The 25,207-nt window shown below is 35.6% G+C and overlaps 1 protein-coding gene across 2 annotated transcripts in view; it reads left to right on the top strand.

Moving 5' to 3' along the window:
- Positions 1–25,207, top strand: part of LOC125653811 (uncharacterized) — a 73,965-nt gene that overhangs the window by 37,282 nt on the left and 11,476 nt on the right. The window contains exons 8-11 of one of the 2 annotated variants that reach the window (XM_048883426.2): positions 17,718–17,800; positions 22,374–22,560; positions 24,519–24,629; positions 24,826–24,895. In XM_048883426.2, the coding sequence (XP_048739383.2) occupies positions 17,718–17,800; positions 22,374–22,560; positions 24,519–24,629; positions 24,826–24,895 (451 nt within the window). Of the gene's footprint in view, positions 1–17,717; positions 17,801–20,430; positions 20,557–22,373; positions 22,561–24,518; positions 24,630–24,825; positions 24,896–25,207 lie in introns of those variants that run through there. The other variant, XM_056143389.1, reaches the window with a different exon arrangement.

Here is a 25,207-nt window from a genome sequence, read left to right as displayed (position 1 = left end):
TTTGGGAATAAATTGGAAAAACAATTGAACCAAAGACAAAATGCAGAAATATGGATAATCCTCGAATAACTCGAATTTATTTTCTTTTTTGCAAAACTCGGACCAAAATTCCTTCATTTTCCGCAGAAATAGACACGTACGTTACATCACTAGATTTCAATATCTATAGAGCAAGGTAGTTCGAATGTCTATTACCTATTTTGCTAATTGATTCTTTATTACACTACATGCATTTTTAATACAAATATATCAAATATAATGTAACAGATTTAAAGCTAATAACGTTGACCTGTTTAATTAGATAATGATTCCAAGTGTTCTTAAAGAGTTTTTAAAAATTAAGAACAGAATAACAGCAAATCATTATTTATGTCTTCAACGACATGGGGTTTCTTTATGAGTGATCAATTCGAAACGTCGACCATTGTTGTGGCAATTATTTTTTAATATCATATATGCAATAGATGCACATTTACAAGTACATATGTAACAAGGGCAATTGGGCAGGCTGTATATAGCCTATACCTGAATAGATATAAATATTCAGACTTTTTTTTCTTTGTTTATGACAACCATGTCCTTACTATGGGAACTTGGCCTGCCTAATGACACCCACACTCTTATCAATCTTATAAAGTATGCATGTGTTGTGAAGATTGCTACTAGGCCTATTGCTACTAAAACTTTATATTACGAGTATTTAGCATTTAAATGTACCCCCACCCTCTTCCACGATTGGGAACACTGGGGTAATCTTAAGGTGATGTACACACTCTCTCTCTCTCTCTCTCTCTCTCTCTCTCTCTCTCTCTCTCTCTCTCTCTCTCTCTCTCTCTCTCTCTCTCTCTCTCTCTCTCTCTCGCCAAGGTGTTCTGGAAAGGCCTGTCCAAATTGAATACGAAAAACAAAAATACGTGCAAGATATTTATTAAAAGCAATTTTTCAAAAAAATTTATTTTACCCAGTACATATTCAGTCTCTTGGAAACAGGTATGTAGCATCATTTTTTTTTTCGGGGGAGGGGGTGGAGAACAAAGCAGAAGTTGATACTTGATTAGCAAATTAAAGAAAGAATTCTGCCTGATCTTCGCATTCTTAAATCGTTGGGGAGGGGGGGTCATCCTTCGCTACATGACTTCAATTTGTAATTTATAAGCCGATTGTCCTCATTTAATACTGCTATCAAGAATATTGGGGGAGGGGGGTCACTCTATATATCCTTATTAGCATATGAAAATAACAGGATTGGATGAGCGCTCACCCCCTCCTCTTTATGATCATGATCTGTTATTTTCATGATTTTCAAGTTTACATACTTCTCATTCAAAACTACAATCAAAATTAGTGTGGGGTGTCTTTCAATATATCTTTATCAAAATAAAATAACACATATTGTTCTTTGACTACTCCTTGTTGACGAGTTGTCTCAAATGACGTCATTAAGCTAGGGCGATAACCCATGTCACTACCCAATATTATCGATCGCTCAGGTGAAAGTTTGATAGCGCCGTGTAAATCAAGCCAAGTGATTTTCATCAAAAGTGCCATGGAAATTAATCTATAAGTGAATGACAGACATGTTTGTGTATGAAACTCAAATTTTAGGAAAATCACCGTACTTGACCTTTGCAAACAGAGGTCACGTGTCATTGTAGGTGTTGGCACAATAAATATCCCTCGCTGCTGCGGCTAGATACGCGAAATACATAATACAAAATTTGAGGCACTTTACCTAAAATTGATCGACGTATCTAGATGAGTGAAACAGTCTCAAATGTGACGTAAATAACATCCAAACAAAACATATATAACGTCACTATCATCGTTTCCAATCAGACATCATATCAGTATGTTCCATCAATGATCAACGTTGTGTTATCCACAGTACAGAATTTAAATCATAGACGTACGTAGTGTCTTCGTTTGCAAGTGTAAATAAACATACTATCGAACTTGTACAATCACTAAATATCTAAGACTTCCTGATGGAAATGAATTATTGACTACGTTGACAACTTGACAATAGTTTAAATACATACATATGCGTTGATTTACATTAGGCCTACTGCGACGGTACTGACTAAAACCCGGTCTCGATCCCGGTCTTCGGTCTCGGTCCCGTGACTAAACCCTGTCTTCGGTTCCGGTCCCAGATACTTTTATTAGATAAAAACAATATATCATGATATTTGAGCCCCATTTCTCAATAACTTACGTATGATATCTCATGCCTTCATTCTGATAGTAAATTGATCATATTATTTTCTTCTTTCGTAAAAGAATATGTGAAAACTCCGGGACCGGTGGGACCGAGAAATAAAAACAATGCTAAAAACCGGTCCCGGTCTCGACATTTTCCCTCAGTAGCTGCTTTAATCTACCTTTTCATCAAAAAAGATAAGGACGTGATACTAAATGGCATCCCTTTGTATACATATATTTCTGATTTATTGTGTGTGTAGGTTTTTTATTCCAATATTCTTTATATTTATGTCCGAACCGAACTCAACTATACATGTACGTGACATTTTGTCCCAAATGATCGCGTTACACTACCTTTTCATAAGAAGATAAGGATGTAGAAGGGAAATAATATATATGTACTTATCCTGGTGTATTTGTTTGTAATTTACAGTTAATATATTTGTTCATTTATTTTATTTCTTCTATTCCTGTCAAAATCAGTTTTCAAAGATTCCTGTTTTGTATTCCGAACCCGATCTCTTTATATGGGTATATATTTTACATATATTTGTATATAACCAATAAATAATAAGTATAAAATATTTCTTCCTTTCTTATTTGATACTTAGTTTTATTTTATATTTTTTTTTTCATTTGTGGTTCTTTTAGATACAATGCTTTAAAAAAATTCACCTAATATATTTATAGTATCTATAAAAGTGTGTCATACATAGAGCAAATGCTCACCAAAAATGTCAGATTCTGTATACTTATACAGAAAATATCCTCTGAGTTTAGATGATCTTCAAATAACCTATGGTATGTTTTACTGTAATAGTATGTGGTAACTATATTTATTGTAAATAGCAATATAGGCATATGTACAAACATATATGTATTAATTATGCTGCACAAAACTGTTTGTTTCCTATTTTCCAAATATCTTATATTTCAAAGTGCATAAATTTGACATAAACTCACTTTACAAACAATGAAATCTACATTTATAAATATGCAAGACATACATGTAAATTCATTTAAGAAATAAATTTCAGATTCAAAAGTTAGGACTAAGGTTAAAGATTTTCAAAAGTAGGTCAAATTTGAAAGGTGAAGAATTGCATGTAATGAAAGGTCTTGTCACAAGGAGTACACATGTGAAATATGAAAACCCTATCAACATGCATTCAAAAGTTATGCCGAAGGTGCAAGTTTTTACTGACAAACATACGGATGGACCAAAAACTATATAAATGCGCCCCGAATATCCGATTACGGGAGTATAACATTTGCTTTTCAAAAGTATTATTCTTATATTCAGAATCTTTCTGGAAAGGGCCGGGGAAGGGTGTTGTTGACAAGAGTGCACATTAATTTTGTTTTGCTATCAACAACAATTATTCATCATGTTTCAATAATTATAATAACATTTAAGGACAATATTTGGTTGGTTTTTTTTCCATTTCACTAATGAACATAATTTTTAAAGTACTTCATACATCATACATTCTGGACTCATATTTTGCACGTGCACTCTACTTTGTATTACTCTAATATTTACATAGAGACTTTTCTTCCCTGATTATAACAACTAATATAACATCATAATTTAACAAATTAATGCGATTCTCACGATACACTCGTAAATGAGAGAGAGAGAGCGAGAGAGAGAGAGAGAGAGAGAGAGAGAGAGAGAGAGAGAGAGAGAGAGAGAGAGAGAGAGAGAGAGAGAGAGAGAGAGATGAAGAGAGAGAGAAGAGAGAGCGCAATAACCCGCGTATACATGTACATATACAGAGACCCGGTTCGGAATACACCAACATTGTCAGGTGTTCTTCTACATCCTTATCTTTTTATGAAAGTGTAATATAACGCGTTCATTTGGGAGGAAAAAAATCACGTAGTTGAATTCGATTTTGACATAAAAAGGAAAACTGGAATAAAACACAAACATACAATAAATCAGAAACATACATGTGCATACAAAAGAATGTCATTGAATATAACACTCTTATATATATTTTTAATAAAAAGGTAGATTAAAGCGGCTATTTAGAAAAATAAAAAATATCGAGACCGGGACCGGCTTTTAGCACTATTTTTACTTCTCGGTCCCACCGGTCCCGGAATTTTCACATATTATTTTACGAAAGATGACAATAATATTATCAATCAACTATCAGAATGCAGGCATGATATGTCATATCTAAATTAATGAGAAATTGGGGCTAAAATATTCTGATGTATTCTGTTTTTATCTAATAAAAAAATCTGGGACCGGGACCGAAGACCGGGTTTTAGTCACGGGACCGAGACCGAAGACCGGGACCGAGACCGGGTTTTAGTCAATACCTTCTGCGACAGGATCATCTTAAAGGTGTTTACAAGTAAACATTGGTGCAAGCACCTAATTTATGGGCCGGAAAGATTTTGGCAAGTGTAAGAGCTAAATATTTCTTTTAAAAGGTGTTCCAAAGAATTAGCTGGTAAACCTTAAAGAAATGGGGATTAACGAACTAAGTGATTAATTATTGATTATATCTTATTTAACGTCTCACTTGACATTTTTTCACTCATATAGAAACGTCACGAACTAAGTGAAAAGAATATTTAATTATATGAAGTAACTGTTTATTGCTAGCTCAAAAATGCAGCTAGTCTTGTACAACATTTTAACTGAATTCGCAATACCAAAATCAACAGCAGGCTATACACAGTTCACAATTGTCCGATCGATCGATGCAAAAATACGTCTGTCCAATCACTTGATATAGTTTGCCTCGAATAAATATCGGGATCAAGATATCTTTAGCATATCATCAATTCTTCATTGTTAATTTTAATTAATATTTTGGACGACTAAAACACAATTAGATATGCAGAAATTGCCTGTGCAGCCAAAGCATGCACATTACATCGGCGGTGAGTGTAAGGAACGATAATTCTGGGTAGAGATTGAATCAATGCAGTGATGAAATTCCCGGAATAATATAAATATTATACTGTTATATATATCATATCTCTCTTTTTCTCTCGCTCACTTTTTTTTTAAATAATATGACCAATATTAAAGGTGTGTGCGTGTGTTGCAACCTCCGTACCCCTCTAGACTGTGATGATACAGGAGACAACTGTCTGAATGAGTTTCTGTTTCAGGTATTGATTCTGCTGCTGTGTCACACGTTGCAGACAAATCGATATAATCGAAAATTAGACGGAGAGCAGGCAGTACGTACATACTTTATATTTTCTTTTCGAAACAAAATGATTTAACTGGCTCGGTGTAGAAGTCTTATGAATCTGTATTTTACTAACGTGTTTATGCAATATATATTTCCCCTTCTGATAATGTAGTATGTGTTTGACACCTACTGAGACATTTCACATCTACATCACTTAAATATACTCTGTATGAAAATACTTCGAACACGATTGATTAGATAAGTTTGCCGTTTATACTGCACTGTGTGGTATAATATGCACATGCTTGTTGGTGATGTAGGCATTCTGTTATAATGATAGATACTATCGATCTGAGAGGGTAGTTGTTTACGTTCGTGAGTATAGATTTGGACTGGGTCTGCAATCCTGTAAAATACGGTGCTATCAACATTGCCTCGAAAAGACCGATGTTGTATTTACAGTCAGTTCAATGAACACATTATCATACAGCTTGGCGGCTAGCTCAAGGTCGAGAAATGATTTTTCTCGGAATGTGATGCAATTTTAAGTTTTCTGAATTTACCGTAAGGATTCTGCCTCGATGGTGAATTTGTTTGGCACGCGCCGTTCCTTATCTTCTCTCAGAATCAAGAGAACAAACATTGACGGGAATCGGCACGAGGATGTGAGTGCAAGGTTATCAAAAGCAGGATGGATGTATTACAATACAATTATGTGCTTCTAACAGCACTGAAAGATTGATGAAAATCGAGAATTAGTCATTTTATGCGTTGTGGTCAATTGTAAAGAAGCTCTTAGTAGTCACTATACTAGGAACGAGAGCCAGGGCGGGGCACCAATGTGGATTTAAAGTTTTACATGGGGATACTCTCTACAGCGAAGTTATTCACACTGGTAATCATTTTAATCTTCATGCGTTGATATTTATATCCCCAATATTTTGTTTTAGTTATCTTTATAAATTGCAATGATAGCCATTTCCTCGTGAATACGCTGCAGTTGTGAACAATGTGCGCGCGGATTTTGATAACACAGTAAATCTATTTCAATGGCAGGAAATTCCGACAGAATTGAAAGTAGAATGTGAGAAATAGACATACGCTTTATAAAATTATTATGCAAACGTCCTTTGAACCTTAGGTAAGCCTTATGTAAAGTAGATATTTAGATCACCTGAGTCACTCGGATGACCCATTGCAATGATGATGAAGAAAAAAATTACTGATTTGGAAACCCTGATAAACGGAGACTAAACGAGCAAGTGAAATATAAAACCGCTGTTAAATCATCGCACGTACGCATTTATGAGGCTGTACGACATGTCAAACACTATTTCTCCTGCTTTATCCAGAATTGATTTATTTTAAATCGATGTTTACAAACAACTGCCGCACGGCCATCTCAAGTAACGGTCACTTGTCCAGTTCAGACATTCATACCATCGATGATCGTATCTGTGTAAACCTATGTATTTTGTTACAGTACCGTGCCATTAGATGAAAAAAATATTGAATACCTCTTAGTAATTCGTTAATTGTTCTACGCTCTTTCAGCCTTATATATATATATACATGTACACGCTACCACACCACTATTTTTAAATATCTTCTCATTGTTTTCTTTTATATGCAAATGTTTTCAAGCATATAATTAAATGAAAGTTAAAAGCTTTAAAAACTAGTCTGCTTTTGAAGTAATTCTATACAAAAATAATACACGAACATCGGATCACAAAGCTTTAAATCTGAAACAGTACATGATCAAACTTGAATTAAAATACACTGCGTTCAAGCTCGATAACGAAACTGGAAATAAGGTTGGTGAATATCAATTTGTTATTTTCATTTTCGGCTCTTGTATTCAAAATGTGTCTATATATTTTAAACCCTGAACACCCACTGGGGTCAAACTATCAGAAACCACAGGCACCTGAAGTATGGATATTACTACCCGCCCCCCCCCCCTTTTGACATATTGTTTTCTTGGTGGCAATAATATCTCTGAAATGTGTGGATTCCTGGTCTATCTCATCCCTCTTTCGATTCATGTAATCGATTCACGCTTTTTGTAAGCTTTAGAGATTGGCCTTCTACCGGTATAACAAAATACATTTTTATTATTATTATTTTATTAGAGGGATGAGATATTACCGGGAATTCACACATTTCAGAGAAATTATTGCCACCAAAAAAAATTTAAAATGGGGAGAGTAGTAATATCCATACTTCAGGTGCCTGTGTCAGACACTTTATTGTGACAATGATAACGATGAGTAGTTTAAGATTGGTGGGTCGCTTGGCTTATAATGTCTTGAAATCTGTTTATTTTATTCATATTTTTCTTATTGAACTCGGTCTTTTCACTTCTGTAAACGTTTAGTTCGTGAGAAATAAAAACAAAAAAACAATATATAAATCGAGATATCTTGATTGCCTAATGAATACAGAACATTCATAAATCTATCTTTCATTTTTAAAAAAATCTGAAATGTATTTGCATGTTGGATAGCTTCAAACTTCCATGAAGATTTACAATACCCATTGCAACGTTATTTACAGGTGTACGTACAAAGAGTGCACTGAAGTGGTTTTATTTATAAAGAATTGCGAATCCTTTTAAAGCTCTTTCAACAAAGCGATATTAAAAGTCAAGGTTTAAAAAAAAACACGTTTTCATGATATGATACAAGTCAAGTCAAGCTGTACCGTCGAGTGTGGACTGTTTGGAAGAAGGGGGTTTATAAACACTGGCCAAAAAAAATAACCTGCCTGTATTGAGTATTCGCACCCATGGTACATTCAGTTAAGGTATTCCCACAATTATATCGCTTGGGTTCGAATGTACTATTAAAGAGTAAAGGTATATAACTCTAAATATAGGGTAACGAAGTTCGCCGATAAAAGCAACACCAATAAAGCAGATGGTATAAAATTCGAATCTGTATTCTTATATATTCACACATAATGATTCTACATTACTACAATTCCGTATTGTATACTTCCTAAGCTATGCAGAAATGCATATTTTTTACTTTTTAACTCCTGGTACTGTATCACTAAACAGAATTGACTTGCATTGCAACAAGCAATTACATAGAATGTGCAACATCAATTTGTAAATTCGGGTAAAAGATGCAACTTAAAATGATATGTGATGTTGCACATTCAATGCGCCAAAACGAAAATTTATCAATTACTGAAATATTGTAGAGAATGGACAGAATTATAAACCTCAGTTTTCCTCCAAACTCAACCCACATGCAATTCGTTTTCATTAGCATTTTGAGTGGGTGGGGGATATGTAATTCTTAGCACTAGCTTCATTTACCTATGCAGTTTTGATGAGGCAGGAGACAATTGTCTGAATAGGTTTGTGTCCTGTTGTTGGTCGACACGTTGCAAACAGATCGATAGTCAGTTATTGGATGGAGAGCAGATAGTAAGCGTTTTATATTTCTCTAATGCTAAATGTTTTCAACAGAAAATGATGTTACTGACTCGATGTAGAAATCTTGTGAATCTGCTTAATCAAAATACTTCTATACAATGTGCAGAGAACTGCATTTCCTGATAATGTGATACGTGTGTGGCATCTGTTGCGAAATTTAAAATGGACATTGTGTACATGCTTTCTACAAATATATGCACCCCTAAATATAGATATCTTAGACATGACCTATGATAGATTAAGTGGTCTGTTTATTATGTACTGTTAGAAATGGACTGAACCTACATTTTGGTCAAATGTAGGCGATATCAATATTGCCCCAGAGAGTACAAAATTGTATTTGCAGTCAGTTGATTGAACACACCATGATACAGTTTGGTACGGAAGCCGATAGGTGCCAGGGTATATAATTGATATTTATTTAACTGGCGGCCGCCACTTAATTTATATGCCGGCCGCCACTCAATTTAAATCATTCATATGACTGTCGCGAGTTATTCAACTCCTCTCTCTCTTTCTCTCTCTCAAAATGAAAAAGGTGCAATCCCTCCCCAATGCTTAGTAATATGTATGTGATATATATATACAGTTAAGAGCATTAAATTATTGTTTTTCGATTGTAATGTTCAATACGTAGAACCACGGGGCTGACCCTCCATTTTTTGACAACGTTCAATTTCTGTTATTTTCACATGCAAACTAAATTATACTACTCAAAATTTGATAAGGATCACTAGGTTATACGTGTGTAATTTACCACTAACATAACAAAGGACATAAATTTGACTCAGAAACGTGTTTACTCAGGTTATGAATGAAAATTCATGAACGGCATGAACTTTTATCAATACAGAATGCTTGAAATCTGATAACAACACCAAAAGGCATTTCATTACAAAAAGTTAACAGCAAACCAGAGAAAGAATTACACAGTTTTGGGGGATAGTCCATCATTACACTTAGTCAATGAAGTGTCAATACCGGGTATGACCTCCCTTTGCATCAATGACGGCTTGACAACGTCGAGCCATGCTGTCAATAAGCACCCGGATGTTTCCAATGGTAAGGTTGTTCCACTCTTCCACGAGGGCGTTTCCGAGCTCTGCTAAAGTCGTGGGTTGTGTTCTACGGCGTGAAAGGGCAACGTGCAGCATGTTCCATACATGCTCAATCGGGTTCAAGTCCGGCAAGCGCGCTGGCCAGTCCATACGGACACTTGTCTCCTGCCGAAGGTACTGCTCCACCACCCTGGCGCGATGAGGACGGGCGTCGTCATCCATCAGGATGAACTAAGGACCAACAACACCAGCGTAGGGTCTGACGTAAACATCGAGGATCTCATCCCGGTACTGCACCCCCGTCATTGTTCCTCTCTCCAGGACATGAAGATCTGTTATTCCATCCCTGCTGATTCCACTCCAGACCATGATGGAACCACCACCATAACGGTCATGTTCACCGATGTTGGTATCATGGAAACGTTCACGTTGCCGTCACCACACTCGGTGCCTCCTGTCTGTAAAGTCCAAACAATACCTGGACTCATCGGTGAACAGAACTTGAACCCAATCGTTCTGTGTCCAAGTGACATGATCTTCAGCCCAGTCCAATCGCTCCCGCCGGTGTCGAACAGTCAGAGGGACTCGAACACATGCCCTTCTCGAGTTGAGACCTGCATTGTGAAGCCGATTCCGTATCGTCTGAGTGGATATATTCATCCCCGAGGCGTTCAGGAGGTCGTTACGTAGGCTGGTTGCTGTCCAGAAAGGATGGCGTCGTGCCAGAAGAGCCACAAAATGGTCTTGGCGTTGGGTTGTCGACCTCTGACGACCACCCCCATGTCGGTGTGCTGCTGTACCAAAAGTTTGCTGTCGGTTTCAGGCCCTGTTTACAACGCTCTGGCTGACGTTTAGTGCATTTGCAATGTCACGTTGTGAATAGCCAGCGTCAAGCATTCCAATACATCTGCCCAGTTGTTCTTTCGTCAGGCGACGCCTTACACGTTGAGGGGGTATTGTGTTGATAAATGTAGTGTAAACACTCAAGTGAGTTTGCAATTTTAGAAAGAATCAGACACCGATGACTGAGTGAAAATCGTGCAATGGTAGCACAAGCATAAACTGTGATGAGAAACGCATTTCCCATGGCATGAAATGCACGTGCAAGTTTGTTGAAGACGTTTTTGATTTCACTTGGACACAATATTGCCAGTTATGCAGTTATTAATTTTTTAAACTTAAAAATCTCTATGATCCTTGTCAAATTTTGAGTAGTATATTTTCATATGTGAAATAAGATTAATTGGCGGATTGGCCCCCACCCCACTCTTTTGGTGGTAGTAATGAATGGTAAAAATGTAATAATGAATGAACTGATCAATTGAAGGATGAACGGAGCCCCCTCCCTCCAATTTAGGAGTACGACGTTTGGACAAAAGAGACATTTTAGGTTCCTTTTCTGCTTGTCAACAATTATAGAAGCCAATTTTTCCTCCGACTGTCCCTATACATTTTGAAAAACGATCCTGCGTGTTTGCGTACTATTCTAAATATTTCCAAAATAATCACTCAGCGATACGAATTACATTGTTTTTCCAATTGGCAGCCACCACATATAAATTAAGTGGGGGCCGCCAGTTAAATAAATATTAATTAGTTTGGCTACGACATGTTCAGAAATGATTTTGTTTTCTCGGAAAGTGATGCAATTAATTTCCAATTTTCTAGAAAGATTCAGGGTTTTCTACTATGCATCGTTGATGAATTTGATTGCCACGCGTCGTTCCTTATCTTCTCTCAGAATCAATAGAAAACATTGACGGGAATCGGCGCGAGAATATGAGTGCGAAGTTATCAAAAGTATGCTACAGGTATTACAATATAATTGTGTGCTTCTATAGCAGAACTGAAAGATTGATGAAAAGCGAGAGTTTGTTATTTGATGCGCTGTGGTCAATTCTATAGAAGTTCTTATCTCATATATATAGTAATGACTACACTGAGAACACGAGCCAGAGCGGGGCACCAATGTGGACTTAAAGTTTTACATAGAAATACACTCTATATAGGAAAATTATTAACACTGGTAATCATTTAACTATTCAAGCACTGATATTAACATTTACAATATTTTGCCTTCGTTATCTTTATAAATTGTAATGATATAATTATTTCCTCGAGAATTCGCCGCAGTTGTGAACAATGCGCATGTTGATAACATCGTAAATACATCTTAATGGCTGGAAATTCCGTGAGAATATAAAGTAGAGTGCGAGAAAAGAATTCCTTTTTCAAAATACATAAGGACATGAATTATAATGCTTCACGGCGACATACTTCATGAAGCGAGTTACTATATAAGACAAAACAGAAATCGGTTTGTTAATGAACTTGATAACAACATAAGTCAAATGGAAGTGTTCAATGATATCTGTCTTTCCTGTCGGCAGCGGAAAAACAACACCCTGCATTGCATTTTCACATTGATTTCACCTGCAAACAAAACTTCAAATTCGAGTGCATTCCATGGATGAAAGACTTATAGTATGCCCGAGTGTACACCTGAAGGTTGTCTCAGAATAATTCTAGATATATAGAAATGCAGTTAATATTGATTAGATTCCTGATTTAATATCTATAAAATTCTACTTCACATTAGTTATATATGGATAGGTAAACATCCATCTTTTGTAATAGCGTAGATTCCAATTCTATTATGATTACATCAAAATAGGAAGTTCAAACTGCCATAGGCCAGTTCGGTACCACTCTAGCTATAAAAATTATATTTGTCAATACACATTGAAAATTCTCCTAGGCTCCTGATCCCACCTCTGGTATATCCAGGGCTCTGTGTTTGCCCAACTCTCTATTTTGTATTGCTTATGGGAGTTACGAGATTAATCACTGTTCATTATCGTCACTTTTCATACATGAGATTGATCATTGTTCGTTATCTTCACCTTTCATTGATATGTATTTCACAAGGACCACATAGTACTATTTGTGAAAATGATATTTAATCATCGTTGTGTAGACTTATAGTACTGCATGAAGTACGGTTAGCTTAACCTATGCGGGGATATGATTGACCAGAATAGAAAATAAAAAATATATATTATATTGTTGTCTGGGAGATCATGGCATAAATATTGCTCAAATCCCAAATATTGGCTGCTCGGCATCCTGAGAATTCTTTGCTTGACAAACATCAATCTTGATACACTGGTACATCATACCACGTAGATGGTTCTATACGGTTTTCGAGTCACAAGGGCAAAGGTTATGATTCATGCCTGGTTAATTGGACATTTCTGCGTAGTATCTTTCATGTCGATTGACTTCTTTTTACGAAAGCTATTGTACTCAAATTTTGTAAATGTTTAATTCATCACAGTTCTTCAGACTTGTTTGTGCTTATAGACAATAAGCTGATATTTAGTATGTCTCTATGCATTGATGATTTACAGTTCAAGTATACGTTTCATTTCAATTGATCTATTTTTACGAAAGTTATTGCCCTTTAACTTTGAACATTTGTAATTATTTACAGATTTCCATATTGTTTTCGGCGGTGTTTGTAGATAATTAGCTGATTTATTTGGGGGGGGGGGTAAATTCGAATTTATTGTCGATCAAACTATTTTTGAAAAATATTTCAAAATTGTGTGATAGCGTGGGCATCCGTCTCACACTGACACATCTAGTTTTATTTTACCTAATACAACATAGTTTTACAATATATGTCGTTTTAATCCTAGGTTATAAATTCCAAGAGTGTGTTCGGTTCTTGTTTTAGGGATGGTGTACTTTTTTACTTTTATTTATTTATCTATTATCTTCTTCTTCTTTTTTTCTTAGTTCATTAGTGAACTCTGTGGTTTTCCACTCCTATTGTAATTACTAGATTTGATCCATTGAATTTACAAAAAGCTTGTACATACATGACCAAACTTGATTTTAAAATACATTGCATTCATAGTTCGATAAAGGATCTGGAAATAAGGTTTGTGAAAATCAAATTGTTATTTCAATTTTCTGTTTCAAAATATGTGTCTATACATTTTATAACATGCATGCCCATAGGGGTCAAACTATCAGAAACATAAAAGCAGGAGCACATAGTATTATTGTATTGTAACAATGATAACAATGAATAGTTTAAGATCGATGGTTTTCTCTGGTATATAATGTTTTGAATCCTGTCAAATTGTGTTCATATATTTCTTACTGAAGTCGGTCTTTTCACTTCTCTAAACGTTTAGTAATAACAAGAGAAATAAGGAAAAGAATATTAATCCAGATATTTCTAATATGCCTTTATATATTGTAAAAATTTAAAACGTCCATCAGGAAATTAATAACATTTAACATGCTCATTGCGAACTATGTAGAGGTACATAAAGAGAGAGTCTTTTTACTTGGTTCTATATTTAGATACACATAATAAAGAATTATTGATCTTTTTAAAGCTCTTTCAGCAAAGCGATATAAAACTCGATGATTAATTTTTTAAAAACCGCTTTTATGGTATGACACAAGCCAACTTCTACTGTCGAATTTATCATTGAAATGAATGTCAGGGCTGTTTAAATTATGGGGGTTCTAAACAATGACAAAGGCCCGATATTAAAAACCTAACTGCAATGCATATCTGTACCCCTGAAACATTTACATTTTGAATGAAAAGACTAAACCCAACAGGTTTTTGATTGATTATTTCGTAAACAAAAAGTAAACAGATCTACGATACGAATCCAGTATTGAATTGACACGTGTTCTTGTTTATTTTAAAGTCAATAACGCACACGCGATGCAAAAACACAGGAGCGGATCATGCCGGAAAAGATCATTCACAGCAATTATCAACAAAATAATGGTTATAAATTCTTTTTGATAACACAATGTCCTCTTGGAAAAAATGAAAGATTTGTAAAGCCATCATCTATTAATGAATAGTCACTCTTGAATTACATTGTACCAATGTTTGTGTAATATTTTTTTAGTCCCCTACCGACGAAGTCGATGGGAAGTTTAGGTTTGCGCTCCGTCTGTCTGTCCTTCCTTGTCGGACTTTTTTTACATGCTTGTAGATATTCATTTGCTATTTGGTACATTGCTTTGCCATAACACGTTACAGATCAATTTCGTCTCGGTCCTTTGATTTTTCACTAAGTTATGGCCCTTGGATTTAGAAAAATAGCATGGATTATTAGTTTTCCGGACTTTTTTTGACGTGCTTGCAGATATTCATTTGATATTTACTACCTTGCTTTGCCATAATAAGTTAAAGATGAAGTTCAAGTTTCGTATCGTTCCATTGATTTTTCACTAAGTTATGGCCTTTCGACTTAGAAAAATAACATGAATTATTAGTTTTCCGGACTTTTTGTTTTACGTGCGTGGAGATATTCCTTTGATATTTGGTACATTGCTTTGCCATAACAAGTTACATATCAAGTTGGAGTTTCGTCTCGGTCTGTTGATTTTTCATTAAGTCATTGCCCTTGGAATTAAAAAATAACATGAATTATCAGTTTCCTGGACTTTTTTTAAATGTGCATGCATATAATCATTTGATATTCAGAACATCATGATGCTTGCTTTGCCATTACAAGTTACAGATCGATTTGGAAGTTCTCCTTGTCTAGTCTTTGTACCTGAATAGTAGTTGATTTCCAACCATTCCTATCTTGGTTTCCCAATATTCCCTTTTACTATAACCTTGGTCTCATAAAGAACTTTGAATATTGATGCAGTTCAATAATTTTTGCCTCCGGTAGGGGACTATGTATTGCTATGCAATACTCTCAGAATGCTTGTTAAATTATGTTCCAGCCCTCGTTAACATTTCGTTTTCTTTGTAACATGCTCATGTTGCCTTCAAACGTCCCTTGAATAAAAATAAATTATAGCATATCGCTGTAAAACCTGCACACATGTTTGTATATTCTGTGTTCAGGTTTGTATAAAAAGGTCAAATAGTATATCAATACTAGTCTTTAAATTCTTCTTGAACTGGCACATCATTAACTTTAAATACCACGAATAGACAAACAATTATGACGCTAGCAAGCAGCGCATAGAAGTATGTAGGCAACTCGCTCATTCTTTTCCGCTGCTGTTATGTACATATGTGATTCGAAAAACCCCAAACTATAGGGGGTTGCAAATTTGTTCGTTAATATTTATACTTTGAAGTGTTGAAACAGTCAATGATCTTCGAAGCTTATGAAATTACTGTCCTGTCAATATCTAATATGTCATGCTTCATCCATTAACAACGCTACGACATCGATGAGAAATGCAATGCAGTGTTTGTCTTCGTTGAGTATAGCGAGTTCATGGGGAAATGCTGTCCTTTAAAAACAGGGACTGTGCTACCTGGTCTATAGGCATGTAGAAACTTGATATTCTGGGTTGAAATTAAACTGTGTTTTAAAACAGATTTTCTAAATCAAACAGTTCATTATAAGTTTTATTGCTAGAGTTGTAATGATACATGTATACAGGTCTATTGGATATTCAATATGTGTTGCTTTGTATAGAATGACTCAAGATTAAATTGGTTCATGTTATGTTTTAAGGTCAAAGTGACCATACCAATGTTAAGTGTAAGAGATATCGTATTCAATTTTAACAATACTTTGAATCAAAATGACTTGAAAGGTTGATACTTAAATTGCATCATTCAAATTTATCAACCCCGGAATTCTAGATGACACATCGATGTATACTTACGATATTTTTGTAAGATTTAAGTGGCAGTTAAGAATTCTTAAACAGTATATGTAACCTAAACGTTTTGTTTAAAAATAGAAAATTTGAAAGTTAAAAAGAAGGGAGAGGAAATGTATTCGCACCATCTACACCAGATCCCCGTTCTGTTGGGGTTAATCTTTAAATCAGTTTTTTTTTTTATTTCATCACAAAATCAGGTCTGAGTATGGCGATTATATCGACTAGAACTTTGGAAGCAAGTAGTAAATGACAAAGTTGATAGAGCATCTCACTATATAGACTCACGGGGCCCGGGACGAATCTCGGTCTGATCTATTACAAATTCTCAATGCCTTATATATGTAATTATGAGAAGCACAGTGTAACGTCAAAATTATGAATTAGTACCTACGCATAGTTTTATTATTTGAAAAAATAAGTAATGGATTTTATCATATTAACACTTATCTAACACGGTTGCCTGTCTTCCTTTTCAGTCTATCATATCAAACCAATTTTAGGATGCATTTTGATTTGAACACTTGTGTTTATCCGTTTACTACATAATAAGTTATGCTGAAATTGTGTCCATAGGATAATTTTAGGCGAATCTGCATGTATAAACCGTCTCCAGATGTTAAATACACATGTAAAGGGGGTGTAAATGGGATAGGGGTGTAGGTTGTGAACAGTACATAAAAGATCAAGCGCTAGACCTCCCCCCACCTTTTCACAAATTCCTGGATCTGCCTATGTACATTGTGAGTGTCCCACCATTATGAAATGTAGGTTCTGCAGTGGTTGACACATTCGCTTCTCGCCACTGCGTACCACGTTCACTCCCTGTGACCGACAGTGGTTGTACACCAGTCGTGGTCGCCCGCTCGAACACGTGAATTTCCAGGTACTCTGGTTTCATCACACGGAATGATCCACACGCGCCAACATCCGTGAAAGTAGATAAATAGCTAATATATAGCAAATGTTAATTGTTGTTACGTCTGACTTTGAAAAGAAAGATTAAGTATTATTGATTGGAGGGTTCTAGCTTGACGGGCCCGATCGGTAAACCGAAATTAACCACGTAGTGATTTAAGAAATTCAAATTATATGTATTTCTAAATATTTCCCGGTTTTCCATATTTTCAGTTCATATCAATGATTTTTTGTCCTTTTTTTTCGTAGCGATGACACCTCGGATTTACCAGGAAGGCGGTATGATTCTCGTTATATACATCGTACTCGTTTTGGCATCTGCTGAAACAAATGTAAGTGATACAAATAAAAATGGTCAGAAATTCCTAGTTTAATTTCTTAATTTTCAGTCGTGTTTTTATATAAATCCCATACGTTTTCTTCAGTTTTGGTCATTTATGATGCATTATATGACCTATTCTTACAGGTACATCATACTTCTTGTGTTCTCTCTTCTGAAACAACACTGCACCTAATTTACTGTTATTTCTAACTAGATTTGATTAAGAAACATCCTGAGGATAGTGGAAAATAATGAGTTCATTATCCCAACACCCTTGGAGCTATATAGTGAAAAAAAATATTGGCAATGGTCGCTTTTCGATACTTGGTTTCAAAATTAGAGACTTTGTGGTCTTGAGGCCTGGTCGAGCCCAATGTAGAACTGTTGTTCTACAGGCCATAATTCAACAGTAGAGTAATACATTACAGAAGTTATCTATCACTACCACTGTGTCTTGGCCCGCAAGCAAGGTCATTTGGCCATGATGAAGGTTGCTAGTAAAAATAGGTCACAGTCTTGCCATGAGACATTAGAAGGTCATATATTTTTGTATGCATCCAGATTGATTGAAAGTGGTTTTATTGCGACTGATTACGGTTGATACAGTAGGGAGAAGGTATGATATAAAGCTAATTTAGCAAACATTTAATGAAAGATTTTCTTCAAAGGCGCTACAACCCATTCGTCGATGTGAACTTGATTTTGTTGTAACCAAGCTGTTTTCGTATTGTTATCTAGCACCACAAGGCGACCAGATCGAATGATGGTATTTTCTTGTTTGTATCATGTTTTATTATTATTATTTTGATTTCGTTTTTGGTTGACTTGAATTTATACCCCAGGTGCATTGTATATAGATTACCCAAGTATTAGAGGGAAATTATTCATTTTCAGAATCAATGATAAGCTTCGAACTCTAGAAATAATCAAACATCTCGGATTCAACAACAGGATTAGCTGCCATAACATTTCTCGATCAGTCATTGTCAGTCTTGTGTTATATGTACGATCTGAGAATCTTGTGGTGTTTATAACATATATACTCATATCTGATTTACGTATTATTTGTTTCTTTTCCTTTTTGCATTCCGATTTTTATCTCACCAATATTCCGTGTCACAAAACTGTAATTCTTCGTTATGTATCCAGACATATGGATAAGTGTATCTTCGGACAGTTTAACGTTATTGATGAGAAAATGAAAATAACAAACAGTATATCAATGACATAACGTAATTTTACATTTCCAATTGTAAAAAGTTTTGAGAAAATGTTGGATAGATTTCTTTTTATGAAAAGGTAAAGTTGATGAAAAGTTATAAATCCTATTATAAATATGTAATTGAGAGAAGGGCATATACGGATCGTTAGAAACACCAGAAGGGATCAGGTGTCTTGGGAGGAGTAAGCATTCCCTGTTCACTGCCGTGAACTCTCTATCTTGGTAAGGTAAACTGAATCATAATCTGTAGTCAACATTAGTATATAAAAAACGACCTTACAATTGGTATGAAACACGGCAGTCAATAATAGACCAAATTACAGGTTAAGATCATTACAACGACCATAGAATCTGTAAAACATTAACTTCAAACGAGACTGAAATATCAACTTATCTGTCAGTAACCTGCATTTGTGATGTTTATTGTTCCATTCGTGAATTTTTACCTGTTTGAGCTACCCATGGTTTCCAGGTGTGAGTTCCAGATATTTACCGTGTCTACGCCTACCGTGAAACGGGAGAGACCTGTTATTTTCTTTTTTAAGACCATAACGGGTACTTATTCAAAGAACACTCACTATCTGAAACGTCTTAGTTTGACGAGGCCCATGATCGATGATCGAATTCAGTCTCACTTGTTCCGAAGCGAGAGGCCTAACAGAAATTCAAGCATATAAAGCTATTAGAAAGTCAGACGTTTGACAAACACCAAGCTCACAGATGTTTCGAATATGACCTTACAAACGTATCACGGTAGGTGTTGGCACGATAAAGAAATCTCACTGCTGCGGCCTTGAAGGTTCTGTTGTTGTATATCGCAAACAAACTCACGGTTGTTTTTTTCAAACTTTATACATGTAAATTGACATAACATGATGTCAGGAATACAAATTCATTGGAACACCGTTGCTACAAAAATGTGAAGATAATGATCAGTGATCGATCTCAAAATTCCAATAAAGAACACAGAATTAATAGTAAGACAAACACGTACCCTTGGACACACCATAGGTGGGATCAAGTGCATTGGAAAAGTAAGGCAGTGTCCCATTCAGTCGCCATTTACGGCAAGCAAGAGAAACTGAGGACCTATTAAAACCCGGATCCCCACGGGAAATAGCATACAAAATACACAAGAAGTAATCTCGGTTTATAGAATCAAGTACTCATTGGACTCTCATTGGCTTTTCACATGGGAGAACTCAATCTTATATAGACAGCAATGGGAGAAAACTATAGTGTTAAGATTAAGTAAGGAAATTGAAATATAATCCTATGCAGAGGCAGGCACAGAATATGGGGCATGGACCCTGATATCCGCCCCCTGAAATTGCAAATGGTAAAAGAAAAGACAAACCATATATATTTGTTTATTTTATCTACATGCAGTTAATACTATACTCTTAAACCTAGGTTGGACCCCTTGGCAAACATTGCATAGGGTGGACCCCACTGGAAAGATATTACTACAGATCCGTGGCTTGACTATTGTTTTATCTCCCTCTCAAGATTTTTTCACTCACATGGAGATGTCACCATTGCCGGTAAAGCGCTGCAAATCTAGGTTTATGCTCTACGGTTTACGGCCTTTGAGCAGCGAGGTATCTTTATCAAGCCACATCAGCTTTGACATGGGGCCTCGGTTTTTGCGGTGTCATGAAAAAAAATTGTCACATGTGTTTACTAACAATGTATATCATAATTACCAGTTTTGTGGGTATGCATACTTAGTGTATGTGCACGATTTGATAATGAACCCTAAGTGATAAGCTTATAGTATGTAATGCTAATCATCCTGAAATTTATCTCCTCTAACGACGCATCACGCAGTTTTGTATGTGTTTTAAACGTAACTCACATGGATAACTGATATTGAACACGAAACTTCTTCACATTCATTCATTCATAAGAGCCTGGGTCAAGGATATTGCACTATAACCTATATATAAAGAATTGAGGAAATTCGAACCACGAATCAATATTTCTCTCCGATCTATGGTGTCTCTTTTTACATTTTCTTTATGTTTCAGGAAGCTTAACAACATGTGTCATTACCACAGAACTCTAATTTATCCACGATTTTAAAAAAAATGTATTACCCCACTGATTCATAATAAAAAGAAACAAGACTTGCAAATCAGTCTACCCCTTTCTGTACCACATAAGAGATATTTGTCGATTAAATGTTATTTACACTGCTTACCAGCTGGTTTCAGAGCTCCCTTCACTACTGGTAATTCTTCTTTAATGATTAAAATCCTTTGAAAACAGCTGTGTTTTTTAAACGTGGATAAATTACGATCTATATATTTTTATTCGTAGTTCGAATTTCCTCCATTGTTTACATATACATGTGGGTTATAATGCAATATCCTTGACCCAGACGCCTATACATTCATTATTTCTTCACCAATAATACGTTTTATTTCTGATTGTGCCTTTATAATTGATGAACAGATAACGATAAGAGATTATCCTGCAACATACACGAAAACAAGAACTTTATTTCTATCCCACTAAGGCTCAGCAATATTCAGCCGATCGTTTTCCTATATAGCTACGAATTAGGTCACTTTGACATGGCAGTTTCTGAAAAGGTCTAAACTGTGTTTTACTGACGAAAAATATGATATGGTAGGGGTATTCTAAATCTATTTTGAAAAATATTCAAGTATTTATTTTGGTGTTAACGGATTATGTCAGTTGATTTGAATGCAGTTCGAGAAAAACTTGTCTGTGCATCGCCATGTTTATATAGGAGACGCTTTCGGAATGCAGACAATTGGTTTATGTTCTTCAAACATTTATGAATTTGTTTTACAACATATATTAATTGATATTTATGTTTATGAACTTGAATTATTAGTCATCGACTTTATTGTTACATTAGCAAAACTCGGAAGTAAATGCGATATGTGTATCAATTTTCTCATAATCAGTTAATACGTATAAAGGTATATCGTAGAATAATGACTGCGGCATTCCTTTGATTTTTGCAATAACCATGGTAGAATGAGCGTTCAACTTTTTGAAATTCATTTTCTTCCTCGATCTGTTTTTGGATTTTCTTATCTGCTTCTAAATCATCATTCTTATATCATGATGAACATGCAAATTATCATTGAAGCAATTTTGGCTATGTTGTTTTAAATGTTTTACATGAGACTTACGAGGAACCATCTGAACTAGTACGTACAGTGTATATGGAAACCGCCATCTTGTCTAGTTTCAGTCAATGGTAGCATAAAATTGTTCTGTAAATACTTGTGACTCACAATTCATAGGGCAGATAATCGCCCATTACGGATAAACGCATCACATTATATCTAAGAAAATAAATATATTTTGATTTTTTCTGCAGAATTACGGATATACATTCAATGTGACTTCAGTTACCAAATGTCCATTGAACAAAGAAGAATGGGATGCTGCCTCGGACAGACTGAATTGTACCGAAACGCAAGGCTACCACTGTGTTCCAGATAAATACATGACGTCACTTGTAGAGTTCTGCTACACACGGGGAAAGAAATTTCCATTTCATAAAGGTATTCATTTTTGTTTGATTCTTTTTTATTTTGCTGTTTTACGTCTCATTTGAGACATTCACTCATTTACAGATGACACCTGTCGTGGGTGAAGTACCACTATTTTTTATGTATGCATGGCTCTTACGGTCGTAGCGGTTTATCTTGCCAACGTTTATTATTATCCTTCAGAATAATACAGTCAATTTCATTGGTCGAGGGCTGGTCACGTGAAGGGAGACAATTTGTGATGTCTCCATCACACGCAGGGTGACAACTGTGTTGTCTTCATTTAGAAGATTACTTCTAATGGCACGAGCGAGAAAGCTCTATCAAAAAATAATTGAATATATGCGGGATCGTTAATCATAAACTTCAGCGTCAACATTAACGGTCACAAATAACAACCGAGAAGAAAAATATTTCCATTCTAATGCAAGTTTGCATTTCACTTGATGTTTGCGTTTTTGTCTTGAAATGAGTTACGAAATGTTTACGTTTGACGTTATGTTTTTGCGTCATTCTACTGTGACGTCACAATATTGAAAGCTTTCTCTCGTTTAACTTTCTCAAACCTCAATGTTTTGCTTAGATATATAATTATATCTAATAAATGTATGGCATTGAGTGTAAAACAAAATAATGTATGTAGTTGAAGGTAACATTGATTTCACCCCTCGAAAACTATCGAAAAGTTATCAGAATTTTCTGCAGAGAAAGCTATTACGATATTGTTGACGTTTTAAAACAAGATACAGGGATTTCAACAGTTTCGATTGAAGTCAGCATTTCGCAAATTCTATGGTCGTTATAACGATCTAGTTCGTCAATACAACCTCGCATTGGGTCAAATGCTGTCTGACGTGTTTCATACCGATTGTTAAGCCGTTCTTGGCACACTGATTTTGACTGCTGATAACTCCGTTTACCTGATCAGGATATGGGACTCACGGCGGGTGTGACCGGTCAACAGGGGATGCTTACTCCTCCTAGGCACCTAATCCCACCTCTGGTGTGTCCAGGGGTCCGTGTTTACCCAACTATCTATTTTGTATTGCTTGTAGGAGTTATGAGATTGATCACTGTTCGTTATCTTCACCTTGCATTGTACAAGTCAATAAATGTGTGATAGTTTTTTAACGTTCAGATTCTTCAGGGTAATAAAACTATTATGGACTGTTTAGCAGGGAGACAGCACAAATTATCAGGTCTGAGTAGGGTTAGCACCCTGCTAAACACTCCGTAATTGTATAATGTTACTCCTCCTAGGCACCTGATCCCCCCTCTGGTGTATTCAGGGGTCCGTATTTGCCCAACTGCACGGCGGGTGTGACCGGTTGACAAGGGATGCTTACTCCTCCTAGGCACCTGATCCCACCTCTGGTGTGTCCAGGGGTCCGTGTTTGCCCAACTATCTATTTTGTATTGCATATAGGAGTTGAGATTGATCACTGTTCGTTATTTTCACCTTTCATCCAAAAAACCTTGACTGTCACTTCTAATGCCTAGCGTTTGGTGATGGAACAGTCACCACTTCTTGGATTTGACACATCTGACGGGATATCCTGCTTCCACCTCCTGAGTTTGAGGTGTCTGCGGGGATCTCCATCTTCCGGTTACAAAGCAAGCACCAACACCACTGTTATATTTACATATACCTGATATTTCAAACAAGTTTATAACATGTACAAACGAAGCTTTGATCTAAGTATGATGTGTATTATACGGAGAATAAAGAATACAGTGAACTGAAGGTTCCTAGGAATGGGCGAGGGGATTACTTCAGCTACGATGCTTTAAACATTCTTCATGTAGTACAACGTGCAATCTTCATGTATTTCACTAGTACATGTACTGTAACTTAAACGCAACACATAACTGGTTCTGAATTGTTTACTCTGTTCAAACATTTTTTATATCCAGTTACCCACTTTACCTCCATATGTTCCACGACGAATCTCTAGTTTATTTTTTGACAGGAAATTGTCTTGAGCTTGCGGCGGATGGAATACTTAATCATTTTCCTTGTGCTAAAACCTTTCCTTGTGGATGTCCCGATAGTTTTTACTTCAGTAACGAGATATATAAATGTAAGTTTCCTTCAAAAGTATCGTCTCATCTCAACTTGTACTTGTGCAAAATGTTTTACAAACTTCGTTGTTGTTAAATTTCTGTGTTGTTGTTCATTTCTAAAGTTCTTTCTTTTTCTCAATTTACAAATAATAAGATACATGTAATTCTGTCTGTAAATGTCATTAGGTTATTGTATATTTCCATTCTTTGTAGATCCAAAGTGCCTTCAAATTAATACCCAGCTAGAATGTTTCGAGTCGGATATTCAATGCATGATCACAAAGTATGGTGATATTCGCATGTTATATATTTGATATTCAGTTGTGGCATGTGTGATATTATATAGATACTGCATGCAAATTGCATGTATGGTAAAACTTTAAAATTCGCAACACGAGAAAACCATTTAATTAACAGTGTCATGACCTTTTCAGTGCTTTTTTGAATTCCTTATCTGGCATTGTATCGTATTAGATCGGACATTTTAAGAAAGTAGATTGTTATTGGGTTTTCAAGCATAGATATATATATATAGTCAAAACTGCCATAGCGACCCATTGTATTTAGCGACTCACTGTCGTATGTGACCATAAAA

Source organism: Ostrea edulis, chromosome 7, assembly GCF_947568905.1.
Source record: "Ostrea edulis chromosome 7, xbOstEdul1.1, whole genome shotgun sequence".
Lineage (NCBI taxonomy): Eukaryota > Metazoa > Mollusca > Bivalvia > Ostreida > Ostreidae > Ostrea > Ostrea edulis.
The sequence above is the reverse complement of the archived record's forward strand: the minus strand, read 5'-3'. Positions and strand labels throughout refer to the sequence as shown.